Source organism: Salvia splendens, chromosome 5 (genome assembly GCF_004379255.2).
Source record: "Salvia splendens isolate huo1 chromosome 5, SspV2, whole genome shotgun sequence".
Classification (NCBI taxonomy): Eukaryota; Viridiplantae; Streptophyta; class Magnoliopsida; order Lamiales; family Lamiaceae; genus Salvia; species Salvia splendens.
The window spans coordinates 33,885,775-33,910,527 of record NC_056036.1 but is presented as its reverse complement, the minus strand read 5'-3'; the positions used below and the strand labels follow the sequence as shown (position 1 = coordinate 33,910,527).

The 24,753-nt window shown below is 36.9% G+C and overlaps 3 protein-coding genes across 7 annotated transcripts; 1 reads left to right on the top strand and 2 right to left on the bottom strand.

The window, feature by feature from the left end:
* The first annotated feature begins 1,016 nt into the window (after positions 1-1,016).
* On the top strand, positions 1,017-12,023 carry LOC121805529 (flowering time control protein FY-like). Of its 5 annotated transcripts, none has more exons than XM_042205420.1 (19): positions 1,311-1,440; positions 1,868-2,037; positions 2,314-2,387; positions 2,840-2,908; positions 3,082-3,186; positions 4,078-4,173; positions 4,250-4,332; positions 4,415-4,486; positions 4,824-4,921; positions 6,659-6,718; positions 6,806-6,866; positions 6,956-7,043; positions 7,222-7,285; positions 8,130-8,208; positions 8,835-8,924; positions 10,179-10,267; positions 10,589-11,064; positions 11,143-11,340; positions 11,731-12,023. In XM_042205420.1, the coding sequence occupies exons 3-19, from the start codon at positions 2,325-2,327 to the stop codon at positions 11,836-11,838; spliced, it is 1,899 nt and encodes a 632-aa protein (XP_042061354.1). In that variant the 5' UTR covers positions 1,311-1,440; positions 1,868-2,037; positions 2,314-2,324; the 3' UTR covers positions 11,839-12,023. The 5 variants fall into 5 exon arrangements, with proteins under 5 accessions (XP_042061351.1, XP_042061350.1, XP_042061354.1 ...); XM_042205418.1 differs by having other exon boundaries at positions 2,296-2,387; XM_042205419.1 differs by having other exon boundaries at positions 1,313-1,440; positions 1,842-2,037; positions 2,296-2,387.
* Positions 12,024-14,193: 2,170 nt separating this feature from the next.
* Positions 14,194-15,708, bottom strand: LOC121802691 (two-component response regulator ORR4-like). Its single transcript, XM_042202368.1, has 2 exons — positions 14,804-15,708; positions 14,194-14,734 (listed from the first exon to the last, which is right to left on the bottom strand). Exons 1-2 carry the CDS (start codon positions 14,907-14,909, stop codon positions 14,271-14,273), a joined length of 570 nt encoding a protein of 189 aa, XP_042058302.1. The 5' UTR covers positions 14,910-15,708; the 3' UTR covers positions 14,194-14,270.
* Positions 15,709-16,800: 1,092 nt separating this feature from the next.
* Positions 16,801-23,844, bottom strand: LOC121805526 (F-box protein At3g54460-like). The gene is made up of 8 exons (XM_042205414.1): positions 23,191-23,844; positions 19,430-22,039; positions 19,128-19,341; positions 18,294-18,578; positions 18,159-18,218; positions 17,941-18,071; positions 17,589-17,703; positions 16,801-17,125 (listed from the first exon to the last, which is right to left on the bottom strand). The coding sequence occupies exons 1-8, from the start codon at positions 23,640-23,642 to the stop codon at positions 16,961-16,963; spliced, it is 4,032 nt and encodes a 1,343-aa protein (XP_042061348.1). The 5' UTR covers positions 23,643-23,844; the 3' UTR covers positions 16,801-16,960.
* Between the last annotated feature and the right edge of the window lie 909 nt (positions 23,845-24,753).

Sequence of the window (24,753 nt, the reverse complement as noted above, 5' to 3'; positions counted from 1 at the left end):
GTCGGAAGAGGATGAAGCTCAACCTCAGCGACATCTACACTAGCAGCAGCGGAGCGATATGGTCGACTTGAACTCTCATATGGATGAGAGTTTTGGCACTTGTGTGCCAACAGAGAGTCGTCCCATTGGCGTTAAGAGCGGTCAAGAGGAAGAGGAAGACAAAGGAGACCGAGCCACAAGCCGCATCACTATCGCCTCAAGACCCGACCCTCATGACCTTATCTAGGGCTTCGATGCAGAAGACGATGTTGGACACCATCAGATCCATCTCCATGTGCTAGGACAAGGAAACGAAAACCGATCTCCACAACTCTTGAAGACATTAGGAGACAATTGGGAATGAGTCCAAGGTCTTGAATGAGACAACTTCTCCAACAACTACTTTTTTTCTATGTTCTTTTCTGCATTGTAGTTTTTTTCTTTTTTAAATTAAGTATGTTTTGGTTTTGCCTTTAATTTATTTTATTTTATTTGATATCACAAAAAAAATAGTGCTGACGTGGAAAATGTTGACGAGGTGGGAGAAAATGCTGACGAGGTGGGAGAAAAATGGGGATAGACGAATTTATAGTCAGTCCACTATGATGAATGTTCTTAGGCATATTCTTGTAGAAACCCGATTTTTTTTACCATGGGAGAAGAAAATGATACTCTCTCCATCCCGCAAGAGCATGCACTTTTGGTTAAATGCAATTTTAATGCACAATTGGTAAAGTAAAAAAGAAGTAGAAAGTAAAAGTAATTAAAATACTATTAGTGTAGAATGAGTTTTACAAAAAAAAATTCTCAAATTAAAAAATGTAAACTTTTATGGGAAGAACTAAAAAAAATGATAAGCTTGTGCAACATAAGGAGTAATTTGTAGTGCTTGAATAAAATTTGTAATTAGAATTAGTAAATAACGCCAGAATAGTAAAAAAGAAGAAGTAAGAATTAGACTGGGGTCAGAAAATAGGGGCAAAATTGTAACTTGTGTGAAGAATTCAGTTGGCAGAGCGAAATTAGTCCTTCATTTTCACTCTAAAAAAGAATCGGGGATCACATAATGCTGCTCCCCACCCCCAAAACCTTAAAACCCTAGACCCAGATCCCATCCTCCATTTCCCTCTCGCATTCTCCATTGTTATTGTTATCAAATAATAATGTATGGCGGTGATCCTCAGCACCACCAGCAGCAGCACCAACGCCCCCCGCCGGGGCCTCCATTGCCACCACCGATGCAGCAGCAGCAACAGCACCCAAATCCCCACCAATTCATGCACCAACAGCAGCCGCATGACTTTCAGAGGGGCCCACACCCCCCGCCGCAGATTATGCGCCAGCCCTCTGCTTCATCCACCACCCTCAACCCTCCCCCGCCTGAATTTCATCAACAGCAGCACCACCACCACCACCCAAACGCTCAGCCTCCTTTCTCCGGGATGCAGCAGCCTTACGATGGTTAGAGCCTCAACCTTTTCTTCTTTCTTTTTTCTGCAGTGCTCATACGTTTAATTTTCCAATCAATGTATATTCGTCAACAAATATCCCTTAAATCTATGTTCGTAGAACGCCTCTATCTGTATATAAGCTTGCAGAGCTAGCTAAATTTTTCCCAGGCTTTGCCAAGTTAGCAAGTTTTTTAACTCATTTTTTTGTTTAGGAGTTATTGTTGGGAAAACCTGTTTCTTATGAATGATGGTGAATTCCTCATATCTGGTTTATCTAAGGACCTTGCTGTACATCTAATTTTTTGTGGTGAACTCGCCATTGAGGAATGTATCATAAGCTATTGTTATTTTCTTGGCTTACATATTTGCATTAGTGTTTCTTTTTCTGACTTTGTATAATTGACACAACAGATGTGCTAATGATTATGTGTTAGCAGTTACCTATGACTGAATGGAAAATCAAAAAATCTGTCGCATCACATCACCTGCCCTCTCCTTGCATGACCAGGATTATGAATCGCCTCAACTTTGTCTTGACATATCCCCTTAACACTTTGCTGTGTAAATTGTTTCAATTGCAGTGTAAACAACCTGCTCTTATGATTTGGTATGTGAGCCTTCTACTCGAATTGGATGGAACAAAACAGAAAATTTCTGAAAATTCTTATTAGTTGCAATAATTCCACATCACTTTTTGTGATTTTCACTCAGGAACTTAATTTTGATTTAAATTGAACGAATAAAAAATCTTTCGAGCTGGTTTACCTACTTGATTGCATGAGAAGATCTATTATATGGATAAAATTTGTGGTTTCAAGTTTGCTTATTGAGATTGTAGAACTTAACTTGTTTTAACATGTTGTAGCTCATGCTGACTTTTTAGCTGCAAAAAGAATGCGCAAAATTGGACAGCGACGGGCAGTTGACTATACGAGCACTGTCATACGTTATATGCAGGTAATATAAGTTCTTAGTATTATTCTTTCATATTTCGCCATGGGTAACTTAGTTCATATAGCTTAGGTTGTTAAACAATGAAGTGAGTTAATCAAGTCGTCTTTTTTCGTGTTCCTTCTTTTTTAGCGGTTGACTCTTCTATTGATGGCTAATAATTTTTTAAGTTAGCCATTCAAGTTCTTTATATAAATAAATCGAGAATGCTTTCTCACCATCATAGGCTTATAGCGTTACCTATTCCTCTGTTGAATTGGTATGAAACATAAGCACCGAGGACTACTCATAAGGCTGCTGGTGCCTTTGGCTAATACCTGTATGGCACCATGGCTTGACTTTTGCCCCTTAGTTTGCCATCTTTCAATTCTTGTTCAGTTGAATCTCACATGTCAGTTGCCCATTTCAAATAAACTTTGATGTCACTCTATATGCTCATTTGTCCAATTCTTTGGCAGATTCGCATGTTCCAGCGGGATTCAAAGGATAGGACAGTATTGCAACCCACCCCTGCAGCGGCTATTGATGTTTGTCTTCCACTCAGCCCTCAGGACTAACTTCACATAATTTTATATCTTCAAATAGAAATTTTCTTTCATTTATAGGGATATAGTCATCTATTCTTGTACACAGTACACACCACTAATTGCTGATGCTACTCTTTTTTCTTTCTTGTGGTGCCAAACTTTACATCTTGCAGATGTTGCCTACTGTTGCCTACTTAGATAATCCATCCACTAGTTTTGCAGCAAAGTTTGTACATACATCATTGAACAAAAACAGATGTTCAATCAATAGAGTTTTGGTGAGTTGAGGAAATCGATCTTCTTTTGTTACTCTTCTGTATGCTTTCCATGTAATGTATGTTTACCATCCTCTGTCTGTGTTTATGTATTTGGGATTTTAGGTTTTTTTACAAAACCAAGTTACTAACTATTTTTTCATTTCCTCTTTACTGCTTTTTGGAAGTTAACTTCTTGGAGGACAACTGATTCCTCCATGCTGAATGTCTTTAATTTCTCTACTGGAAGAGAAGATTACTCTGATTATGTGATTGATTTTACTCCATACAATCAAATCATACGTAAGTACTAGTAGACATGTGATTTTAAACCTAGGATAATTTAGAATGAAAATATTGAGCGGCCTAGACATCTTGCACATGCTATTCCATTAAACCTGGCAATTTGATATGACATGGAAAGTATAACGTGGCGCAGTCAGTAATTCTAATAATGAGATAGTTATTGGGGAATGAAAAATTTGATATATGAGCCAGATGCAAAAGAAGTGAAGTATATGAGCCTATGGCAGTAAGCGTTTAGGATTTTTTCGGGGCATAGTGTTAAAATTGGGTGTTCAAATGTGGTAATATTATGTTAGTGAGCTGCGACAAGTACAACAGGATTGTGTGAGAAAAGTAGTTGCTAGTAGTTTCAGTTCTTGCAAACTTCCACTTCCAGATATTCTCTTTTACAATGAAAAAAATGCTTTTACTGGGTTGTATCTATGGTAATGATTAGTGCTTGTACTCATACAGAACTACTCCATAATCTCTTTTTTTTGTCTGTTTTCTTACTTCCTTTTTTCTGTTTCTTTCTACTGGGAGCCTTCATTATAATATCCCACAATTCTAGTTGTTGATATAAGTTTTTCACTTCTGGTGTGGTGAGTTTGAATCCAAATTTTTTTGCAGTGGACTCCCAGTGGGAGACGTCTTATTACTGGATCTCAAAGCGGGGAGTTCACTCTGTGGAATGGCCAATCCTTCAATTTTGAAATGATACTGCAGGTATTATAAATTATATAACTGTTCCATGACAAAAACTTGGTGAAAAGAGACGCATAACAAATTTCGTGAGTTTCAGGCTCATGAACAAGCAGTCAGATCTATGATATGGAGTTATAATGAGAACTGGATGGTCACCGGTGATGATGGTGGTGCTATAAAGTAATCTGGTTTGGCTAATGAAATCAAGATTCTGTCTTTAAAATAGTATACAAATTTACCAATTTATCTTACCTGGTGGCAGGTACTGGCAAAATAACATGAATAATGTGAAAGCTAATAAATCTGCCCATAAAGAATCAGTCCGTGGCTTAAGGTAAAATATTTTGCTCAAAGCTTGTTATATAAATTTGCCTCTTGCCATCTTGTACATGGTTGGTGTTCTTCTCAAACAATGATGTATTTAATTCTTTTCAATATCGTACAATCTATATTTTGAGGCAAATATCCTGCAATTTTGGTTGTTCACATATCTTCCTTCGTCATAATGATTCTGGACTAGTATTGAGAAGATCTAAGGGTGACACTTAGTATTTGGAATCCCTCAACAACCTTCTTCTTGTTTCTGCACTAGTGTATCTTACTATCACAGCATTATTCTTTTTATTTTTATGTGATATCATTCTGACTCTGTTCTGTGACAATCTGATCAGTTTTTGTAGGACAGATTTGAAGTTCTGTTCCTGTTCAGACGACACTACAGTTAAAGTTTGGGACTTCGCTAGGTGCCAAGAGGAACGCTCGTTGACCGGTAATGTTATCAAATTATTTGATTTATACAGTCTACACTCTACAGTTAATTAATGCTCTTCATTAGTTCAAACATTTGCTGTATTGGCAATATTGATATGCTTACATTTAAATGAGAAGAGAGGAAACTGAAGTTTGTTCATCTCTTTGTTCGACAAAAAATCTTAATCATTCACTGACTTTCTATACTTTGAGTGCCTGCAACAACCTGCTTGTGCCGATTCTGTAAGATGGCTATGCTATAATAAGCATTTTATTAGTTTAAACAACTAGCATTTTACTGAGACTTGTATCTCATCTTTTCACCAAACAGGGTCATCATTCTATCAGTGCTCTAACGATCATGTTACCAGTTATGCTGCTTGTTCACTATCTGTTATCCAGTACTGAATTACATACTTTGTTTCAGAGTCAGGATAGAAATCATGCTTAAATTTACCAGGCTATTGTATTTTGCTGTATTTGTCTTATGTTATCTTTTATTGAGGTACCTCAACTTTTTTGGTCATGTCAAATGAAAAGACCATTCCATAGTTTTCATTTGTTTTTATATTATGCAAGAACATTCTTGGGTGGGGCCGTGGGGAGCTATAAGACTAATTGATGTCAATTGGCCTGCAAGAATGACTGAACAATACAAGAATTCAAAGAAACCTAGTTTCCTGAAAACCAAAATATATATAAAAAACTTAGTGCAGAAACAGTTTCCCCACTATTTATTTGAGGCCCAAACCCTAAAAAGAAAAGGAAATAATAAAACAGAAATAGGAAATAAAAATTCAAAAATAACAAAAATCTGGAAAACAGTAAAATGACGTTTTTCCCCTAAAATGGTCTCTGATGGCCAAAACCCATCACATATCAGCACTTCTCCAATGTAGTTCTGAGTTTGATTTCTCATCCTGTTTCACAAGTCCTGTCCAAATTTCATGTCATTCCGAGATTGACTTTTTTCTACTTTGTCGGCTAGAACTGCATCACTTACGTTTAGTAGATCACTTACAGCAAGACTCTATTTAGTTGTACCTTTTAAGTTTATTATCTATTCAAAGTGTAAAGTTGAGGTTTATGGAGTATATTTTTTCTTATTCTGAATAAAATCTATCAAACGAGATATGTCTGCATGAGGATATCATTTGGCTAAGATCTCAAGTTGATATTCCATTCCATCAGTTCAGCTAGAAAGTAATGCAAGTCCTAACATTAAATATGTCCAAGGAACCTGGTTACTTATGTGTTGTTATTTGTTGAGTTTTGTTTGTCTTATTGGAAATATTTCTAACACTAGAACGTTATCATTTTGTGGAGAATCCTCTTGGCCTTTGTCCAAGGAAACTAACAATTACTTTCATCTAAAATGTCATTGCAAATTTCTTTTCTAGAAATAACTTCAATGCACACACATTGCTTTCATCTATGTCATTACATCTCAGCTGGAGTGAAGTCCAAAATTTTGTGGTATTAAAAGTTAAAACATGCTTTAATCTAGAACCCCCCCCCCCCCATATGGTTCTCACTCTATTTGAGATTAGATTGACTTTCTGGTTGCCGTGGTTGTGTTATAATCAGGATTAAGTAGATTGTACATGTCCAAATGCATACTTTGGTTCCTTTTTGGAAACCTTTATGGTAATTTGCATTCTGTTCGTCTTATGTGCTAGTCAAATAAACCAATCACTGTTAATGCTGATAGTACATGGTATAACCTAAGATTTCTTGTTCTTTTGAACTCAGGCAGGCCATGGCTGGGATGTAAAGTGTGTTGACTGGCATCCTACTAAGTCGTTATTGGTTTCTGGTGCGTGCTTTATATTTTCTACAATAGTGGAAAGTTCTTTACACGTGGGATCAAGTGTATTTATTTTCTATTATGGGCTTCTTACAGGTGGGAAAGACAACCTTGTCAAACTCTGGGATGCTAAGTCCGGAAAAGAGCTCTCTTCATTGTAATGCTACCGTACTTTACACGTGAAATGATAACTCTTGCTGAATCTTATATCTGATTCTAATTGCAATAAGTATTATTGTATTGCAGTCATGGGCACAAAAATACTGTACTTTGTTGTAAATGGAATCAAAATGGTAACTGGGTTTTAACGGCTTCAAAGGATCAAATTATAAAGGTAGGCTCATTATCTTAATATCTTTTCAATTCTGGTTGCCTTGAACTAAGGTTTTGCTTGTTATTTTCCTCTGCCAAATGTTGATGAAGGGTCAGAGGTGGTAATAGATTATTGTATGGTTAGTTACATGCATTGGTTTCGTCTCCTTGACTCTAGATATTTGCTTTTTTGTTCGCAGCTTTATGATATACGGGCTATGAAGGAGCTTGAAGCATTTCGTGGGCATCGTAAGGATGTCACTGGTATGGAAATTCTTTTTATACCAAAGGTCTCTTAAGTTACGTGGAACGTGCAGTCATGCATACAAACTCTGTCCTATTTTTATCTGAACCAAAGCCGTTATGCATTTCGACATGGAACCTTGAGATCTTGAATGACTTTTGATGTACAGTTAATTATCTTGAAGTAGAGGACATTATAGAAATATATTGTAGATAATCATGTAAAAGTTGGAAAGTAAGAGTGACTTATATGAGTTACTCTCTCCGTCCACCAAAAATAGTCCTATGGGTGGATGACATAGGTTTTAATGAGAAAATTGATAAAGTAAGAAAGGGAAGGAGAAAAAATGGGTAAAGTAGGACTGGAGGAGAAAAGGAAGGTGGATAAAGTATGAGAGAGAGAGATAGAAAGTGGGTAAAGTATTTGAGAGAAACTTTCCCATTTTTGTATGAGACTATTTTTTGTGGACGAACCGAAATGGAATGATGGGATTATTTTTCGTGGATGGAGAGAGTATATCTTGGAACATGGAATGGTTATTTTCTTGCGATGTGAAACATTTTGAGATTGTTTCTCAGCTCACTGTGCTTTTGGAAGTTGCCTGCCTATGGATAGAAAAATTAGCTGGAGCTTGTTAACAGAATTCTAATAAGATACTAATGCTATATTCATGGGTGCTCATTGCTTCTCATGTAGTTTTTTTTTGTCAACATGCAGAAATTTCAAATAATTTCACCATTTTATGTTACTTAGAGCAACTTTGGCTCTTGATTATATTTTATATCAAATGGAGTATCAGTTTTAAAATACAATTCTTTTGCCATATTATGTTAACCTTATATTTATGATACTTCACTATTGCAGCATTAGCTTGGCATCCATTTCATGAGGAATATTTTGTTAGTGGTAGTTTTGACGGATCAATATTCCATTGGCTTGTCGGGTAATGTCTTTACCTTCTTCTTTGTAATATATTTGAGTTAGATTCTTGCTAAAACATTCTAACTTATATTCATGGTCTATGAATAATTCATCATGCACTTATATTAATTGGTTCATTTGAAGAATGATGATATTAGCTCACGTGATTATAAACTGTATTGCTTTTTGCCAACCTCGTTCTCCATTATTATAAGCAGTATCAGTAAATCTGATGTTTGTTGAGGAGTAATCAAGGTCTTCTTTTGTCCAATTTTACCACAACTTGGACTGACTACATTGAGAAGAGAAACATGAAACCCATGATTAGTAGTATTAAAAAATGTTTTCGGATTTTTCATTCTTCCCTGTCCATTTTTCTAATTCTTGAATTTATTGCCTTTCTATTCTTAAAAATGGCAACGAAAATGAATCAGATGGTGATGTTTTCTATATTTTGTTTCTTTGCCCCTGTTTATTTGAATCATAGGAAAAGAGGGAGAACAAATTCATTCTATTCTATGATAGTGTTCCTGTTACAGGGTGTAGTACTTTAGCCAATACTAGAGACACATGTTTTCATTCTTTTACAGTGTTCATATTGGCTGAATATCTAGTAATGTTCATGCACAACTTATTTATGTGCTGCAGGCATGATACTCCCCAGGTTGAGATTCAGAATGGTCATGATAACAGTGTTTGGGACCTTGCTTGGCATCCTATAGGCTACCTTCTTTGCAGGTATTGGTGCTTCTATAAAGAGCTATATTGACGTTCACTTAATATTGTTGCCTGTGCAAGATTATCTTGATGGTTTCTACTGAGATCGTGACCATATAGTCTGTGTATAAGGTTGATTTGATGTACACTAATTGAATGCAAATATGTAGGCCCTGAAATTCTTAAACAGAATGATTATTTATTATCTTTTTTAATATATCTGTGTTTTGATTTTTTTGCATTTGATGTTGTACATGAGAGGAGTAGCAGTTGCTATTACTTTTATTTATTTCAGTACACTCTTTTCTATTTGTTCATCTTCTTTATATGGATTTTACAACTAATGAAAACGTCTAGACTGTCTTGTGTTCTTAGCAATTTGACAAACCCTACTTCATAGTGGAACAATATGTCATGGGAAAAGATAATATGAAAAACACTTTATCATCTACGTAACATCACCTCTAAACCTTGCAATTGTTTTAATTTTTTAACATTGATCTGCAGAAATGTGTGCCAGCTTCTTTTGTAAATCCCAGATTGCTACTGCATTTTTTTCTGTAATAGGTATTCCTTTAAAATCAATTACTTTGGTATATGCCATATTATAATTTGCACCAAGTACGTGTGTGCTAAAACTACTCTTGTTTCGTCAATTTGGTTACGTTGGAGGAAATAATGAAATACCTTATGTTTCTCTATGTCATCTCTGATAAAAGGCAATGTGGTAAGCAAGGATAAGAAAAAGGCTAGCAATTGCAAAAATCCAAGTTACTTGTATTCTCCCTCTGCCCCACTCAAGATGTCCACATTCTTGAGTGGCGCAGGATTTTAGGTGGAGTAAGTAGTGAGAAAAAAGTAATTGAATATTTTAATAAGGAGAGAGGAGAGAAGGGTTTATTTTTAAATATAGAAAGTGGACATCTTGAGTAGGACAAACTAAAAGGGAAAGGTGGACATCTTGAGGGGGACGGAGGGAGTAATTTTTTTAGAGTGGTTGTGTTATTAGGATCTGTATATCTTTGTTTGGATGCGCATCCAGACCTTCAACTTCATATGTCTTGCTTTATTTTATTGAGTCTTGGAGCTCAGTTATTTCTGCTGTCTATATTTTAAACAGCTACAGGGGAGAACCTATTTCCTTGGTAGTTAGTAGTTCTGTTAATACGGAAGATCACTATGATTATGATTGTAGCTGCTTCAAATGCACTGACTGAGCTAATTGGCAATGGATCCAAGGCAATGTGTCAATTGATGAGATTGGTTTTGGTGCAGTGGTGGCAATGATCATGCAACAAAATTTTGGTGCAGAAATAGACCCGGTGATACAGCTCGTGACAAGTTTAACACAGGACAAAGTCAAGGTTTTTGACTCAATCTATTTGTATCTGATGATTGCAAAGTTTTAAAAAAATTAGTTCTAGGACTATTTTCATCTAATTTATCATACCAGAAATGCGTTTAAGATGAACCTTTGATTCATTAGCATATGCAGTGTTAGCATGAATCTCTTATTTTAGTGAAATATATTTCCACTTGAATTTGCTTCGACTGTGATTATGTATCTCGATTCGGATATAGTGATCTTTCATTTTCTCCACTCTTTGTAAGTGCTAACCTCTATGAAATGTTGTCTTATTTTCATACACGCGTTTTGATGAATTTCTCTTCCATCTTGTCGGCAGGCTTTGCTGAGCAGAACAATATTATGGGCGGCCGTGTGCCTGTCCCTTTTCAGGTGGCTGAACCCCCTACTACTCCTGGACCATTTGGGTCTGGGTTGGCTCGGAATGAAGGAACGATCCCAGGGATTGGAGCTGCTATGCCTCTACTCGATTCATCTGCTCAAGGAGATCAGCAGCCACCTATGTCAGCACCACCTCTTCCACCCGGTCCACATCCATCTCTTCTGGCAGGGAAACAACAACAGCCTTACCAACAAAATGCTCCATCAGTCCTACAGCACCAACCCCAGCACATGTCCCCCATGTCAATGCCACCACAAAATATGTCTCAGATGCAACCTCCTTCGCATCTGCCTTTGTTGCCACATCCTCATTTATCTCGTCCTCCACCCCAGCTACAACCGCTTAATACATCTACCGGTGCACCTTCTTCAATGCCAGGATCTATGCCTATCCCTTCAATGCCTGGTCCAATGGTATGTAAACAAAGCTTCATTTCTACTACTATTATATACTCCTATATAGTTGATAAACTGACACTACTTGTATTTCAGGGGATGCATGGTGGTATGAATCAAATGGTTCCTCAAATTCCCCAAGGACACTTTATGCAAATGAATCCCATGCCTTCTGGATCTGGTCCACCTGGAAATATGCCTCCAGGTGGTAACCAAATGTTCCAACCAGGGGGGCCCTTTAACAGGCCCCAAGCTGGGCAGATGCCGATGATGCCGGGAATTAACCCTTACCAGGTACGGATATTAGTTCAGCTATTGTAGGCATCATCAACAAGTCAATATACTGTATCTTCTGCAGTGGTGGTGTGCTCCCTGGTTTTGCTTTTTTAGCCTTAGGGTTTCTTTTGCGGTAATAAATTGACTTGCATGACCTGAGCTACATTATGTTTTCATATGTTGTATACTTCCTTTGTGCTTTTGCATACATCCAATTCGATATAAAATTCTAATATGCAAACAAACCCGGATTAATCAAGTTACCATTGAAATTTGAAAGACGGAAGTTGACAAATGCATTTAATTTTGAGCTTTTTTGTGTTCCATTTTTGTTTGATGTTTTTACTCGACTTCTGTAATCATCATCTTCTTCCCTTATGTTGATTAGCCGTAACTGGGTTTGTGCAGTCTGGAAATCCAAATGGCCCTGGAATGACATCAAATTACAATCTTCCGTCTGGGATGCCTCCACCACTACCTCCCGGCCCGCCTCCACACGGCCAAGCGCATCAATAGATGGATTGATTTTGTATATCCATCTTCCTTCCTTCCCCTTTTTTTTAGACTTGTGTTGTATTGTAAATTATTGCACCGTCTTCCATCTTTCATGAATTATGTAGTGCCCATTTTAATTCTGCGAGTTGGATTTTGGTTTTGATAACAAGGTTGAGTTGGCACACTAATGGTTGATATTCTCTACATATTTTCCATCTCATCTCCAAATGTAACTAATCTCTCCAAAATTAACATGTGACCTATTCATCTGTCTATCTCAAACATTACCCAATAATCTCGTACTGATGAAATTGTTTCTTATATGTTCGAACTTTGTTTCAGAATAAAGCATGATGAATTAATAATTCTACAGGGAAACCCTATAATTCTAATTTCTAAATTCTAACTCGTAGCCCACCTCTTTGTACTATTCACAGTTTTGAGGCAGTTTATAAACTACAGTATATTTCAATCATCAAATGCCATAGATAGTCAACAACGGTGGGGCTTAAAATTATACTGTTAATAGTGTATTAGTTGTTAGAGATACTGTTACATGGTCAACAGATTAAACCATATGATATTTGAATTTGACCTAAATGACTTAAATATCTTTGCATCCTCAAATCTAAACTATGGATAAGGTGATTTAGTTTGATTTCATGTCAGCAACTAATAGACAATGACAAATTAAAATAGATAACGAGGAACACACAATAGGACTTGAATAAATAATAATACAAAGCCATTCTCATGTTCATTCATATAAACTTGAAAATAGTAGTATTTTCTTTTTTGCTCGACATAGAAATAATCATACTTAATATTTAGGCAATGGAAGATTCCTTTAATAATAGACAGGCAATGACAACCCTTATGCCATTAATTAAAAATGGCTAATTAATAAAATAAAATTTGTGACATGTTTGTGCAGTGCAGTCACCGACCCACAAGTTGAGGGGAAGGAAGACATGTTGATCTTGATTCTTCAAATCTATTCATAAATAATCACCAAATCAATAATTGAGAATTTGTTAAAGATTTGTTTCACTTTATTTATAACATAAATTTCTATTCTCTATTAGTTGAAGTAAAACCAACTACGTCTGTAAAATAACAAGGAATAATATGTAGGTTAAATATTTGTATATAATAAAAAACATTTATAGGTTGCCTTAAAACATCTGTAAAATAACAAGGAATAATATGTAGGTTAATTATTTGTATATAATAACAAGGAATAATATGTAGGTTAATTTCTATTCGAGTTTTTTTTTTGTCATTTCACTCTATCTTAAAAAAAGGCTAATAGTCGTGTTGCCTTAAAATTTTCAAATCGGATGTCGCCTTAAATTTTTTTATTCCAAAGGATAAAATTCATCGAATCAGATTAAACAAGATTTTCGAATTGGATATTGCCTTCCAAAAATTATTTCAAATTTTTTTCTCAAACTTAAAAACCATTGAATCTTCCCCACAAAATTCTAATCTTAATTAAATTATGCCTACCAAATGAAGTCAAGAAAACGCAGAGCATAAGAAATAACACAAAACAGCCAGTAATTTAAATCCCTTTTCGAGAAACATATTTACACGTAAATTAAACAAATATGTGTTTATAGTAGTTTCTACTAGGGATGTCAATGTAGCCCGCAACCCGTGGGCTGACCCGAATAACCCGCCAAATTTATAGGGTTAGGGTTGAAAATTTCTAGCCCGATAAAATTACAACCCGATTAGCCCGCACCCGATTAACCCGCAACCCGTTAGGGTCAGACCCGAAAACCCGATGGGCTGGCCCGAAAACCCGATAAAATTTCTATTGTTCTATTTGTTTGACTCCGAATTGGACAATTTCATTGATTATTTTTATAATATATATAACTAAAAAATAACATTCAATTTTATATTAAACATATAAATTATATATTAAATTTTTATTAATATAATAATAATAAATAAATAAATTAGAAACTTATAATTCATTAATAAATATTTAAATTTATAAACATGTTTTAAAACATGCTTTAAAATATTTAAATTTATGTTTTATTTTACACAAATCTCAAATATTAGTATTTGATCATGTTTGTGTTTGAGTTTAAGTATAAATCTCAAATTCATCATAACTAAATATTTATATTTTATAAATATAACTAATTTTCGTCATTATTTATTGGATTAATCGCATGTTAATTTTATCGGTAGCAACCCGATTAACCCGCTGGGCCAGCCCGAAACCCGAGCGTTTAGGGTTAGGGTTGAACTTTTATAACCCGAAAAAATCTCAACCCGATTAGCCCGCATCCGATTGACCCGCAACCCGAGTAGGGTTGGCCCGAAACCCGGTGGGCCGACCCGATTGACATCCCTAGTTTCTACCTTTGTGAATAAATCAAATAACCCAAAATTTTGATACTACTAAAGATTCTAAAAAAAAAAAGAAAAAAAAATCATTCCAAATCATGATTCAATTTTGCCCTTATCCGATCAGGCGAGAGGCATTCTTCAACAGGCTTTCTCTTGTTTAGATTTGGGATATTTTTTTGGGCTCTCATCAGATGTGGCCTCAGCTTGTTCACATCAGATTGCCTGACTGGTTTCAGGAAGAATTCCTCAGCTCCATGTTCCAAGCAGCTGTTGATTCTTGACGGAACATTTTCCGATGACATAATCACCACAGGAATGTCTCTCAACGACGTCGATTTCTTGATTTTTCTAAGGAGATCGTAGCCGGTTATTGCTGGCATGCTGTAGTCTGTGATGATCAGATTCACTTCAACTCTTTGGCACTTTGAATTTGAATCTGAATCTGAATCTGAATCTGAATTTGAATTTGAAAATTCTTCTTCATCTTCTTCATCCCCAACCAATCCCAGGAATTCAAGAGCCTTAACTCCAGATTCCACAGCAGTAACTGCATATGATAAATACAAATATCAGCATATAATTCTTCTAAAAAAACAAAAAAATTAATTTAACTGACCTTGATAAGAGGAAGTTTTGAGAAGCCTCTCAATCAACTTTCTATCAATGATGCTATCATCAACAGCAAGCACATGAAACTGCGTTTCAGCTCCTAATCTATTCATTGTTAATGAGAATTGGAGAAGAAGGTTGCAATGGTGATGCACAATATATATATGAATTAGGAAGAGAGATATTGGAAGATATGAAGAAGATGAGGAAATGATTCAGAATCTTGATGATTTTGTATGTTGATTTTTGAAGGAAAGAACTTTGTTTAGTATTTTCCTCCCTCGCTTTTGCTTGGATTTGATTTTTTAAAATAATGGAAAGGATCTTGAATTGGTATAAATTAATGGAACTATTTGGCCCTTTGACAATTCTAGGGCTACATACGAGTATTTGTCTCTTCACCATTATACTCCTATATTATTATTATGGTAACATGCCAATATAGACTTCCAACGTGATCTTCATAATTATTTTTTTAATTTTCATTTACATAATCGTATATATTATTATTTACACGTATGATCTTCGTTTCAATATCTATTTTGATTGTGTGTATCATTATTTTTTCCTAAAATAATTATGAATGCTAGTACGATTGTTTGGGGTGATTTTTTTATTTTCTTTTTCAAGTTGTTTAATGGGTTGCCTTAAAATATAATTTGCCGAGATTTTCTTAGAGACAGAATATTGTAAGATTGTGCAGAAGGAAGAATAAAAATAAATGAAAAGTATTTGTATGTATAGCAAGTGGGTAAAGTTAAATATTTTGTATAGGAAATCCAGAATGTGACGTGCTTTTTGAGGTGAATCACAAAATCAGGATTTATTTCTATTTTGGGATCATTGTATTGGAGATAGAGATATGTACTCCTATAGATTATTCGTGGAACATGATTTTAAACGATTATTACATGGTAGGAGTATTATTTATCTTGATCTTAAAAATAAGTACCTAATATACTACTAATGAAATAAAGATAAGAATTATAGGAGTAATTAACTTACAATAATAACTACTTGACCACCCATTAAGATTCTGCCTGCCCCTCTTCTAGTTAGTGCCTCTACCATCTCTACCAAGTGTTGCCTCTAATGTCACCACCCCAATAAGGTATCAGCCACCACTTTTGCCCATACCATTTTGTGTTTTTTCCATTGGTATGTACACATAATTTTTCTTTTGGGGGTTTCGCTTTGCCATTTTTGCTACCATCTGTCTGTTATGGATCTTTGGGTTCTAAACCTGGCCTTCGATGATTTCAACGCCAACATGGAGAGGACAAATTGATTCACATATATTAGTGCAACAATTACTTATCATAATAATGTTATTACAAGAAGAGGTTACGACATGATAGAGGTTACTAATAATTGTTCTATTATCATCATTATTGTTATAATTATTTCCTTTGTCTTTTCATTTATTTTTTGAAAGTCAGTAAGGATTGAGATGTATATTGAGGCATTGTTTAGTTTAACGACGGTAATTGGCCTAGGAGTGGTCTTGAAAGAGAATTATCATTTATTTTGTTTCAATTTATTTATCAACTGTATTTTTTGTTCTTACTGTTTGTTTCAGGCCTTTCTTGCCTCTTTTCTCTAAGATATCTTGTAATTGAAACTGGTATATTATATTATTAAAATTGAATAAATTAAACAAATTAAAGCGTCTAGGATTATAATCTAAAATTAAGTAGCGTGATATATGTGATTTGTTTGCGAATGCAATTATTAGAGTAGACATAATAATATCTTATGAAGATCTTGACGCAAAGCAATTCTTCTACGTTCTCTCTTCTATACAAACAAAGATGGATGAGTAGAGTGTGTTTGTGTACAATTAGACATTAATTTATTTATTTTTTATTTTTGCATTGGACATTAATATTAATACGTCAAATCCAACTCAAAGATAAACTTCTTGAAGGGGCAAATTACCACGAGACTCTACAATCTTCACCAAAAATGCATAATTCCATATGGTAATATATACCCAGAATCAAGTAATATGCCAAAAAATTGAATCAATCATTCAATTCAAATATGAGATTCAATTGGACTACAATACCTGCAGAAGTTCTAAAAAATGCTAATTGTAGAGGGAGCACATTGACATAATACTACTAATTACATTCTAACAACAAACTAATCCAGAAATTATAAATTAATCCCATGCCTTTGTCCTGGAATTTGTACGGACAAAACTGAGGTGAGCCAGATAATTGCTTTCAGCAAAATCGTGCAATGTTTTAAGTGTTCGTTCCCCATCAAGATAGCGGTCACTTGTACCAAACTCTTCCTTCAACAACTTTTCACCTTCATTGCCATCCTAATCAAGTGCACACTATTAGTTGGCACTATGTGTTACACAAATGGTGGTTCTCAAATGATTAAGATAACCCAAGCATCACTCTTATTAATTTTGCATGTTAGTAGACACTATATCTGGAAGACCTAATCCAGTACACCAAATGCATGGATGATCTGTGTCAACAATCAGTACCACTGCAGATTGATTTGAGTATTCACGTGAAATACTTCAATTGCCTAGTTATGGGTCGAATGCACAACCATACTTTGGGGGGGGGGGTTGTTAAAGGGAATATTCTAGACAGGTTGGATTAGAAGATAAAAGGCGCTTGTTTTATTTCCACTGTTGTAGACTTCCCTCGACTAATTAATTGATATAGGTAATTTACGTTACTTCAAATGCATGCCCGTCTCCTAACACTAAAATAGTACCCCATAGCACCCAATCATTCAGGAGACGAAACGGGGCGGAATACATTTACCTGCAAAAATCTCAGCATTTGCTCTTCAATTGTGCCCCTCATTGCCAGTGTTTCAACATGAATGGGACGTGTTGCACCCATTCGATGAGCCCGACTAATAACCTGCTCCTCCATACTTATCAATTTCCACAGCAAAAAAATCCAGTCAACATAAACACAATGTAGAGATGCACTAGGTCTTATTATCTTATAAACCATCATCGCCCATGTTAGTGGAGACATCATGAAATAACAAGAGGTTTAAGCATTTGACAGGAAGCAAACACAATAAATCTGGAAGAGCTGTTTCAAAGAACAACGAAAATATCAACAAGTACTTGCCAAGAATCAAAACATGACTTTCATTTCTTACCTTCTATCCCAAATAGGTTCCATTAGATAGACATGAGTCACAAAGCTTAAATCAAGACCTAATGCTGCACTTCCATCCATCAAGAGAGCCATACAATTTTGATCATGCTGGAAAGTTGCCAAAGATTTCATCTGAAATGAATACAGTGATTAAGAAAGTGCCCAAAACCAGAACTATGAAGTCCTAGATTAATAGAAACCTAAAGCAATCAAATATACCTTGTTGCCGGAGTGCATAGGACTGTACATTCCAACAAATTGGACTCCCGCAATGCTCAGCTGTGATTTGTAAATTTATCTCATTAACTGAAGAAACTAAAAGAAAGAAACATGTCCATGTCTGATCAAATTTACCTGTTGCTCAATTATATGGATATGCTCGAGGAACTGTGAGAAAACAATAACTTTCTCCAAGCCATTTAGGCACCATCCACTTCTAGAGTTTTGGGAAGCCTCCTGATCTGGGGATGTGTTGCAATAGCTCGGCGTAGAGGTTAAATTAAAGTCATTAGGCATAACCTCTCCCTCTTCGGTAGGGCACACAATCATCATATTATGTTCTTGTAATTGCTTTAACTGATGAACTAAGTATGTAACTTTACTGCTAGATGTTGACTGCCAATCAGGATTCCAGTCATCCTGCATTAAACAGTGGCTACTGTCAGTGTATAGCAACCAGTGTTTTACAAGCATAATACATATACAGACACTTAAGTGATTAACTTTTGCCACACATGGGCTCTTTGACAAGGGAATTCTCTCATATTTGCTTACGGGGCAAATAAACTTTTGAAAGGTTTCTCAATCCTACTCTATTCCATATAGGAATTTCGATTTAAAATTTCAATTAATGTAGCCTCCCCCTCCCCCAAAAAAAATTGAAAAAATAAATGATACTAATAATAATCAATTGACTTGCACTGTTTCCAGATAAAAGAGAAAAGAAGTGCTTCATCTTGTGGCCAAACAAATAAGGCACACAAAACAAGATTACTTGACGCTACAGAGGGGACAAAAAGAAGCCTAGAAGATTTGCTTGGTGTTGTCTGGCGTAAAAACAACATAATGATTTGTAGCCTATTTCCCTTTAGTCTTAGCTGTTGAAAAATATACATATTATAGTGGTGTTTCTGCCAATGAATTCAAATATTGGCCTAGTAGATATAAAAAAAACACGCATAAACTGACCTGCTTATATGAGGGTTGCAACTCAATAAGATCTTTTGGCACAGGCCATTTAGGATCAGGATTCTCTGGACGAGCCAATTCCTCTGGAGTTTGCATCTCATATGAGTAACCACAGCCAGGAAATGTACACCTTTCACTGTCCAAAGCAACACAATCAAGGCATAAAAGGTGCCTACAGGGTGTAATGACGGGTAAACGACACCATTCTTTGCACCTGAAATAATAAATATGTTTAATAGTATCAATATGATCTCTAAATCATGTGAACTGTAGCGAGAATCGAAATCAAAGGCATACCCTACCTCACACAATTGCCACCATATAAGAGATAGTACTTTATTAAACCATACTCTTGTGACATAGGGTCCAAGCCATTCTCCACTAAGACATCCATAGTTTCTTGAATATCTTGGCCAGCATCTGATACTCTGACATGCCCAGCCACAGAGCAGGACAACCTTACATTTTTAATCGTAGCAGCCCGAAATTTCCATTGTTTTGGGTTCAATAAACTCTCAACATGAGATGAATCATTCCAATCCGCCATCAAAATATTACGCCGAACTGTTTCTACCAACTCATTGTAACTTTTTGCATGTTCGTCAGAAAAGTCCACAAAAGTCACTTTTCTAATACAAGGTGGTATAGCCTTCAAATCTTTTTTTCTTGCACTGATCATGCATCTCTTAAGTAACTGCAGCAAACGTGACCTTCCATCTTCCATCTCTGCCTCAAACGGCATTGTTATACCCGCTTCCCATGATCTTTGATTCTGCCCGTATGGCTCTTCTTTGAGGAATCTTAGCAATGGTTGAAGATAAGAAAGCTGACTGCTAGGAGTATTGGGAGTTGGAGTGCCTGTCAACAGCCAGCGGTTTGTGGCAGTCAGTGAAATTGCCATTTGCAACTTGTTTGTCAAGTTGAGACTTGAGCCAAGAGTATGCCCCTCATCCAACATGACTCTGAGCCAGTGAACTAGCATTAACACACTTCTTTTACGGGGAGACCACTCAGCACTCAAACGGTTGAAGGTAGTTATCACAACATCATAGTCCCAAGCCAAGTTGTGAACGGAAGGCTTTTTCTTTTGATCACCCCATACATACACTCTTAATTGACCAGGCCGCACATGTCTTTCAATTTGAGTTTTCCAGTGTTCAACAAGGTTTGATGGGACAACAATCAAAGTTGCACTTGACAAATAAAACCTGAGTGAGTCTAATGGCTCACAAAGAGCAACCCTAAGGGCATCCAAATCAAAGGTCAAGTTTCGAAGATGTCCAGGATAGTACCACTTCAGTGCTTTTTTTTCCACTCTTTGTACTAGGCCAAATGCTTTAAATATTTTGTGATAATTACGAGCAACTCTAGTATCAAATAGCGAGGTTCCTACTATAGGACTGACCAATCCAGCTGTTTCCATCTCGACTAACTTATGTGGTGGAAGTTTAACTAGCCAAGTCAGGGCTTTTTTTGTCTCAGAATTGATTAATGTGTAGTGCTCCTTTAGCACGCTGGTGAAAAACATAATATTTTCCTGCTCTCCCCCCAAGCATCCTTTGGCATGGAATCCTGGTAAGTATGTGATGGATTGCTTGTAATCCCAGGACTCCTCAGGTACATTACAATTTTGGTACGAGGGGTCACTATTCATACTACAAAACCAAGCTGCGGAAGTATTTGCTTCATGCTGATTTGCTGCCTTACGCCACTTGCTACAGGCATCACACTGGACCCAAGTTTCATTGCATTCAATGTCACCTGTCAGTGTCTCCTCCACCCTCCTGGTGCCCATTCTACAAGAGAAACCATTTTTATTTGCTGAAATCTTTTTCTTGTTCCCCTTGTTGGAAAGCTTCCCGACTTTTGAGTATTTCTTGGATTTAGAGGATGGTTCCTCATACGCCTCCAAAAGATTTCTCTTAACAGTACTCCAGCTCCTGCTATGCCCTATAGTGCTACTTGCAGGTGCTGAGAAAGTCGGTGTAGAAAACGTCATTCGTTTATTAGAACTCATATCAGTGGGTTCCAGCATTGGCTCGCCAGATCTAAGACGCCTAGGAGAATGTGATGCATTGCTGATATAATTGTTCATTGGGTTAAGTTCATCAAGAGATAATTTCCCCCTACGAACTTTTTTGCCCACAATTTTATTGATATCTGATGCATATCCCTTGGTCGCATTGTCTGCACTAACTTCATAATAGCCACACCTCTGACTGCCATTATGTAAACACCTAGTCAACTGTGCTGCCTCTGGGGCTTCTGCCAAGGTTCCTTGTGTCTTTAGGAGAAGGGAAAGAGCGGTTATAGTCTTACCCAGTCCAGGTTCATCGCAGAACATTCCCCCACAAAAATCCTTGATAGTAGGAACTGAACCGGTGACAATTTCACCAGAGACCGTATTGATATTAAATTCAAAACCATCTTCGGTTGTGAAACTCATATATAAAGGGTGTTGTAAGACTTTAGGATCCCTCTCACGCTCTAACATCCACTCAACTGCTGCTTGCTGATGTGGATAAAGTTTAAGTTTCATACATGGCATGATAGATGCTGCCAGATAATTTAAATGGCGGCATGTCAAAGAAATCTTAACAAGGTCAATTGGGCTTAACGTTGTTAAAATTTTAATCATAATATCATCCCATAGCACCCAGATTCCGCATTCATTGGACGAATCTGCTGGCAGTATTCTTGAACAAGGAGAGTCTACCTTCATTGTCACGCTGGGTAGACTCTTAAATATTTCCTGGAGTTCAAACCCCTTTTTCTTCTTAGGATTGTTAGGTGTGCTACAATGCTGTTCACAGCCAAGAACATGACAGTCGTTTACATTCCAAATGCTACAAGAAGCATGGCTATTCAATCTAACTGAGTTGAGTATCGAGCTTCTAGCTTCCCAGTCACAGCTGCCAGCAATATCCATAAACTAGATTAGAAAGCAAGACAAAGCCCTCTACTCCAAGAATATATTCTGGAGTTTCAAGAGTACATACTTTAGCATTGATTTCGAAAAAAGTACATCAGCACTGTCTTAAAACCTAACACACCATTCAAGCTATGAAAAGGCATCAATGGAACTGCAATCGTATATTCATGAAATAGAGCCCAAGCAACTGATTAGTGATATGACATTGTTTTATTCATCCAAAAAAAATAACTTACTGACATGACATTGACCTAGATTATAATGATAATTAGTGACACAAGAAACATAACAACCAGTTCCAAGTTAGCCAAGCTGAAAAAAAGAAGGATAAGGAAAGCAAGAATATGGATGCATGCTAACATATATACTTATATCCTTATTCAGGCATGTAACCGGCAGGCCTAAATACTGAAAAGGAAAAAATTGCATTCTCAAGACCAGCCAAATGTTGGTAGCGCCAAAATATGTGTAACTTCCAGTTTTTATGTATTACGTCCATAATGAATACTGTTATGGATTCTTACTAATAATACCAAAAACTACCTTTGTCTTTATGGCAAAACATTGATAAGGAAGAAGAATAATAGACTTTAAGAATTTCAAGTCGCAGAAGCAATAACGGAAACCTACTTTTGTTTAAAAGACATCCTGCACACACAATTAGCATCTTGGATCGTAATCGCTTCATCCATACATGCGGAGCAGGTGCAACAAGAAGTCAAGAGCAAAGACAGAAACTCTGCCTAAATCTGACCCAAGTAAAGTGATCACTGATCAGCAATCTAGTTTAATACTCATCAGTCTCATATAAGTGATTGATATTCCTTTTTTGGCTGTCCCATGACCAATTTCCGTTTTCAGCAAAAAAACAACACGCTCTTACTTTATTCTCTTTCCTCAGTCTCTCTTCCCTTAACTCATTAGATATCATTTTTAAAATTTCGTGCTGGGAAAAATTTGATCACTTGAGGGAGTAGCATTATTTCCTTTCAGAATCCAACCAATTACCAACCTCTCATAACAAAAGCAACTAGAGCAAAAAAAAAGAAAGAAAGTAGTAAACCTTAATCTACCAATAACAATAGGTACAGCCTAGATTATATGACGCGAAAAGGAAACAAAAAAAAGCACCTCAGGTGTTTGAAAAGCGCAGCGGCAACGGAGGTCGACCGCGGGAACTGCCATCCAGACCACAATTCCGCCGGCAGGTACACATCCACCAACACCACAGCCCTAATTTCCGTACTGCCGCTCTCGACGTGCACGATTCGAGCCAAAATCCACAAGCACTTGTGCGCAACGAGGGCGTGCAATTGGTGCACCACGCTGATTGATCCGCGCACCATCCCTATCCTGCCCCACCGCTTCCTCGTGGACGGCGTACCTTTGGATTCAGGAGCTTCCGAATTGCCAATGAGGGTCAATCGGGCGCCGTTCTGAGCGGCGAAGTAAACTTGGGCGCTCTCGCCGGCGAGGCTGCAAATCGAGTTGAGGGGAACGGTGGCATCGCCGGGAAGTGCGAGAACCGCACAGAGGTAACCGCAGAGCTTGAAATCAGGTGGCGGCTCGACCTCGTTTTCCATGTGGAAATAGGAATTTCGTTGCAAGGGGATGAATGAAAATGGTGATTGATTGTTGTGGATCACTGGAGAGGGGAGATCGATACTATCTTCCACGGTGGCGGTGTGATAACGATGGGATACGAACTAAACAACTAAGCCCTATACGAAGATGATCCATCCAGAACGGTCAAGATCGGTTTCGCGGGAACACCTCTACTCCGGGAAAAGACCATCCAGCTCCTCAAAGAGTACAAAGATGTCTTTGCGTGGTCTCCGTTGGACATGACTGGAGTGTCTCCCGAGGTAATTACACATCGGTTAAATATTGATCCTTCAGTCCGGCCTATAAAACAGAAGCAAAGGCTCTTTGCGGCAGAAAGAAATCAAGTCATCCATGACGAAGTCCGCCAATTACTGAAAGCGGATGTATTATTTGAAGTAAAATATCCTTCTTGGGTGGCCAATCCTGTGATGATCAAGAAAAAAGAAGGAGGATGGCGGATGTGCATAGATTTTACGGATCTAAATAAGCACTGTCCTAAAGATTGCTACCCCCTTCCCAACATAGATAAAAAAGTAGAAGCTCTGATAGGCTTCGAAATTTTCTGTTTTCTTGATTTGTATAAAGGATACCACCAAGTTTTAATGGATGAGAATGATGCTTCAAAAACGGCTTTCATTACTGACTTCGGTATTTTTGCTTATAAAAAGATGCCATTTGGTTTAAAGAATGCCGGAGCCACATATCAAAGGATGGTAGATAAGCTATTTCGGCACCTGATCGGAAAAGAGGTTGAAGTATATGTTGACGACATAGTTGTTAAAAGCAGAAGCACTTCGGAGTACGAAAACAATCTCAAATCCACTCTCGACGTGCTCAAAAAAGCCAACCTCAAACTCAATCCCCAAAAATGTACCTTTTTGGTAGATTCGGGAAAATTTCTGGGTTATTGGGTTTCAAAGGAAGGACTCAAGGCAAATCCCCTAAAGGTTCAAGTTGTTCAGAACATGGCAATGCCGAAGTCCATACATGATGTGCAAAGGCTAACTGGATGTCTAGCCGCACTGAATAGATTCCTTTCCCAAGCAGCCGAAAAGCAAATGCCGTTCTTCAATGTTTTGAAAAAGGCAC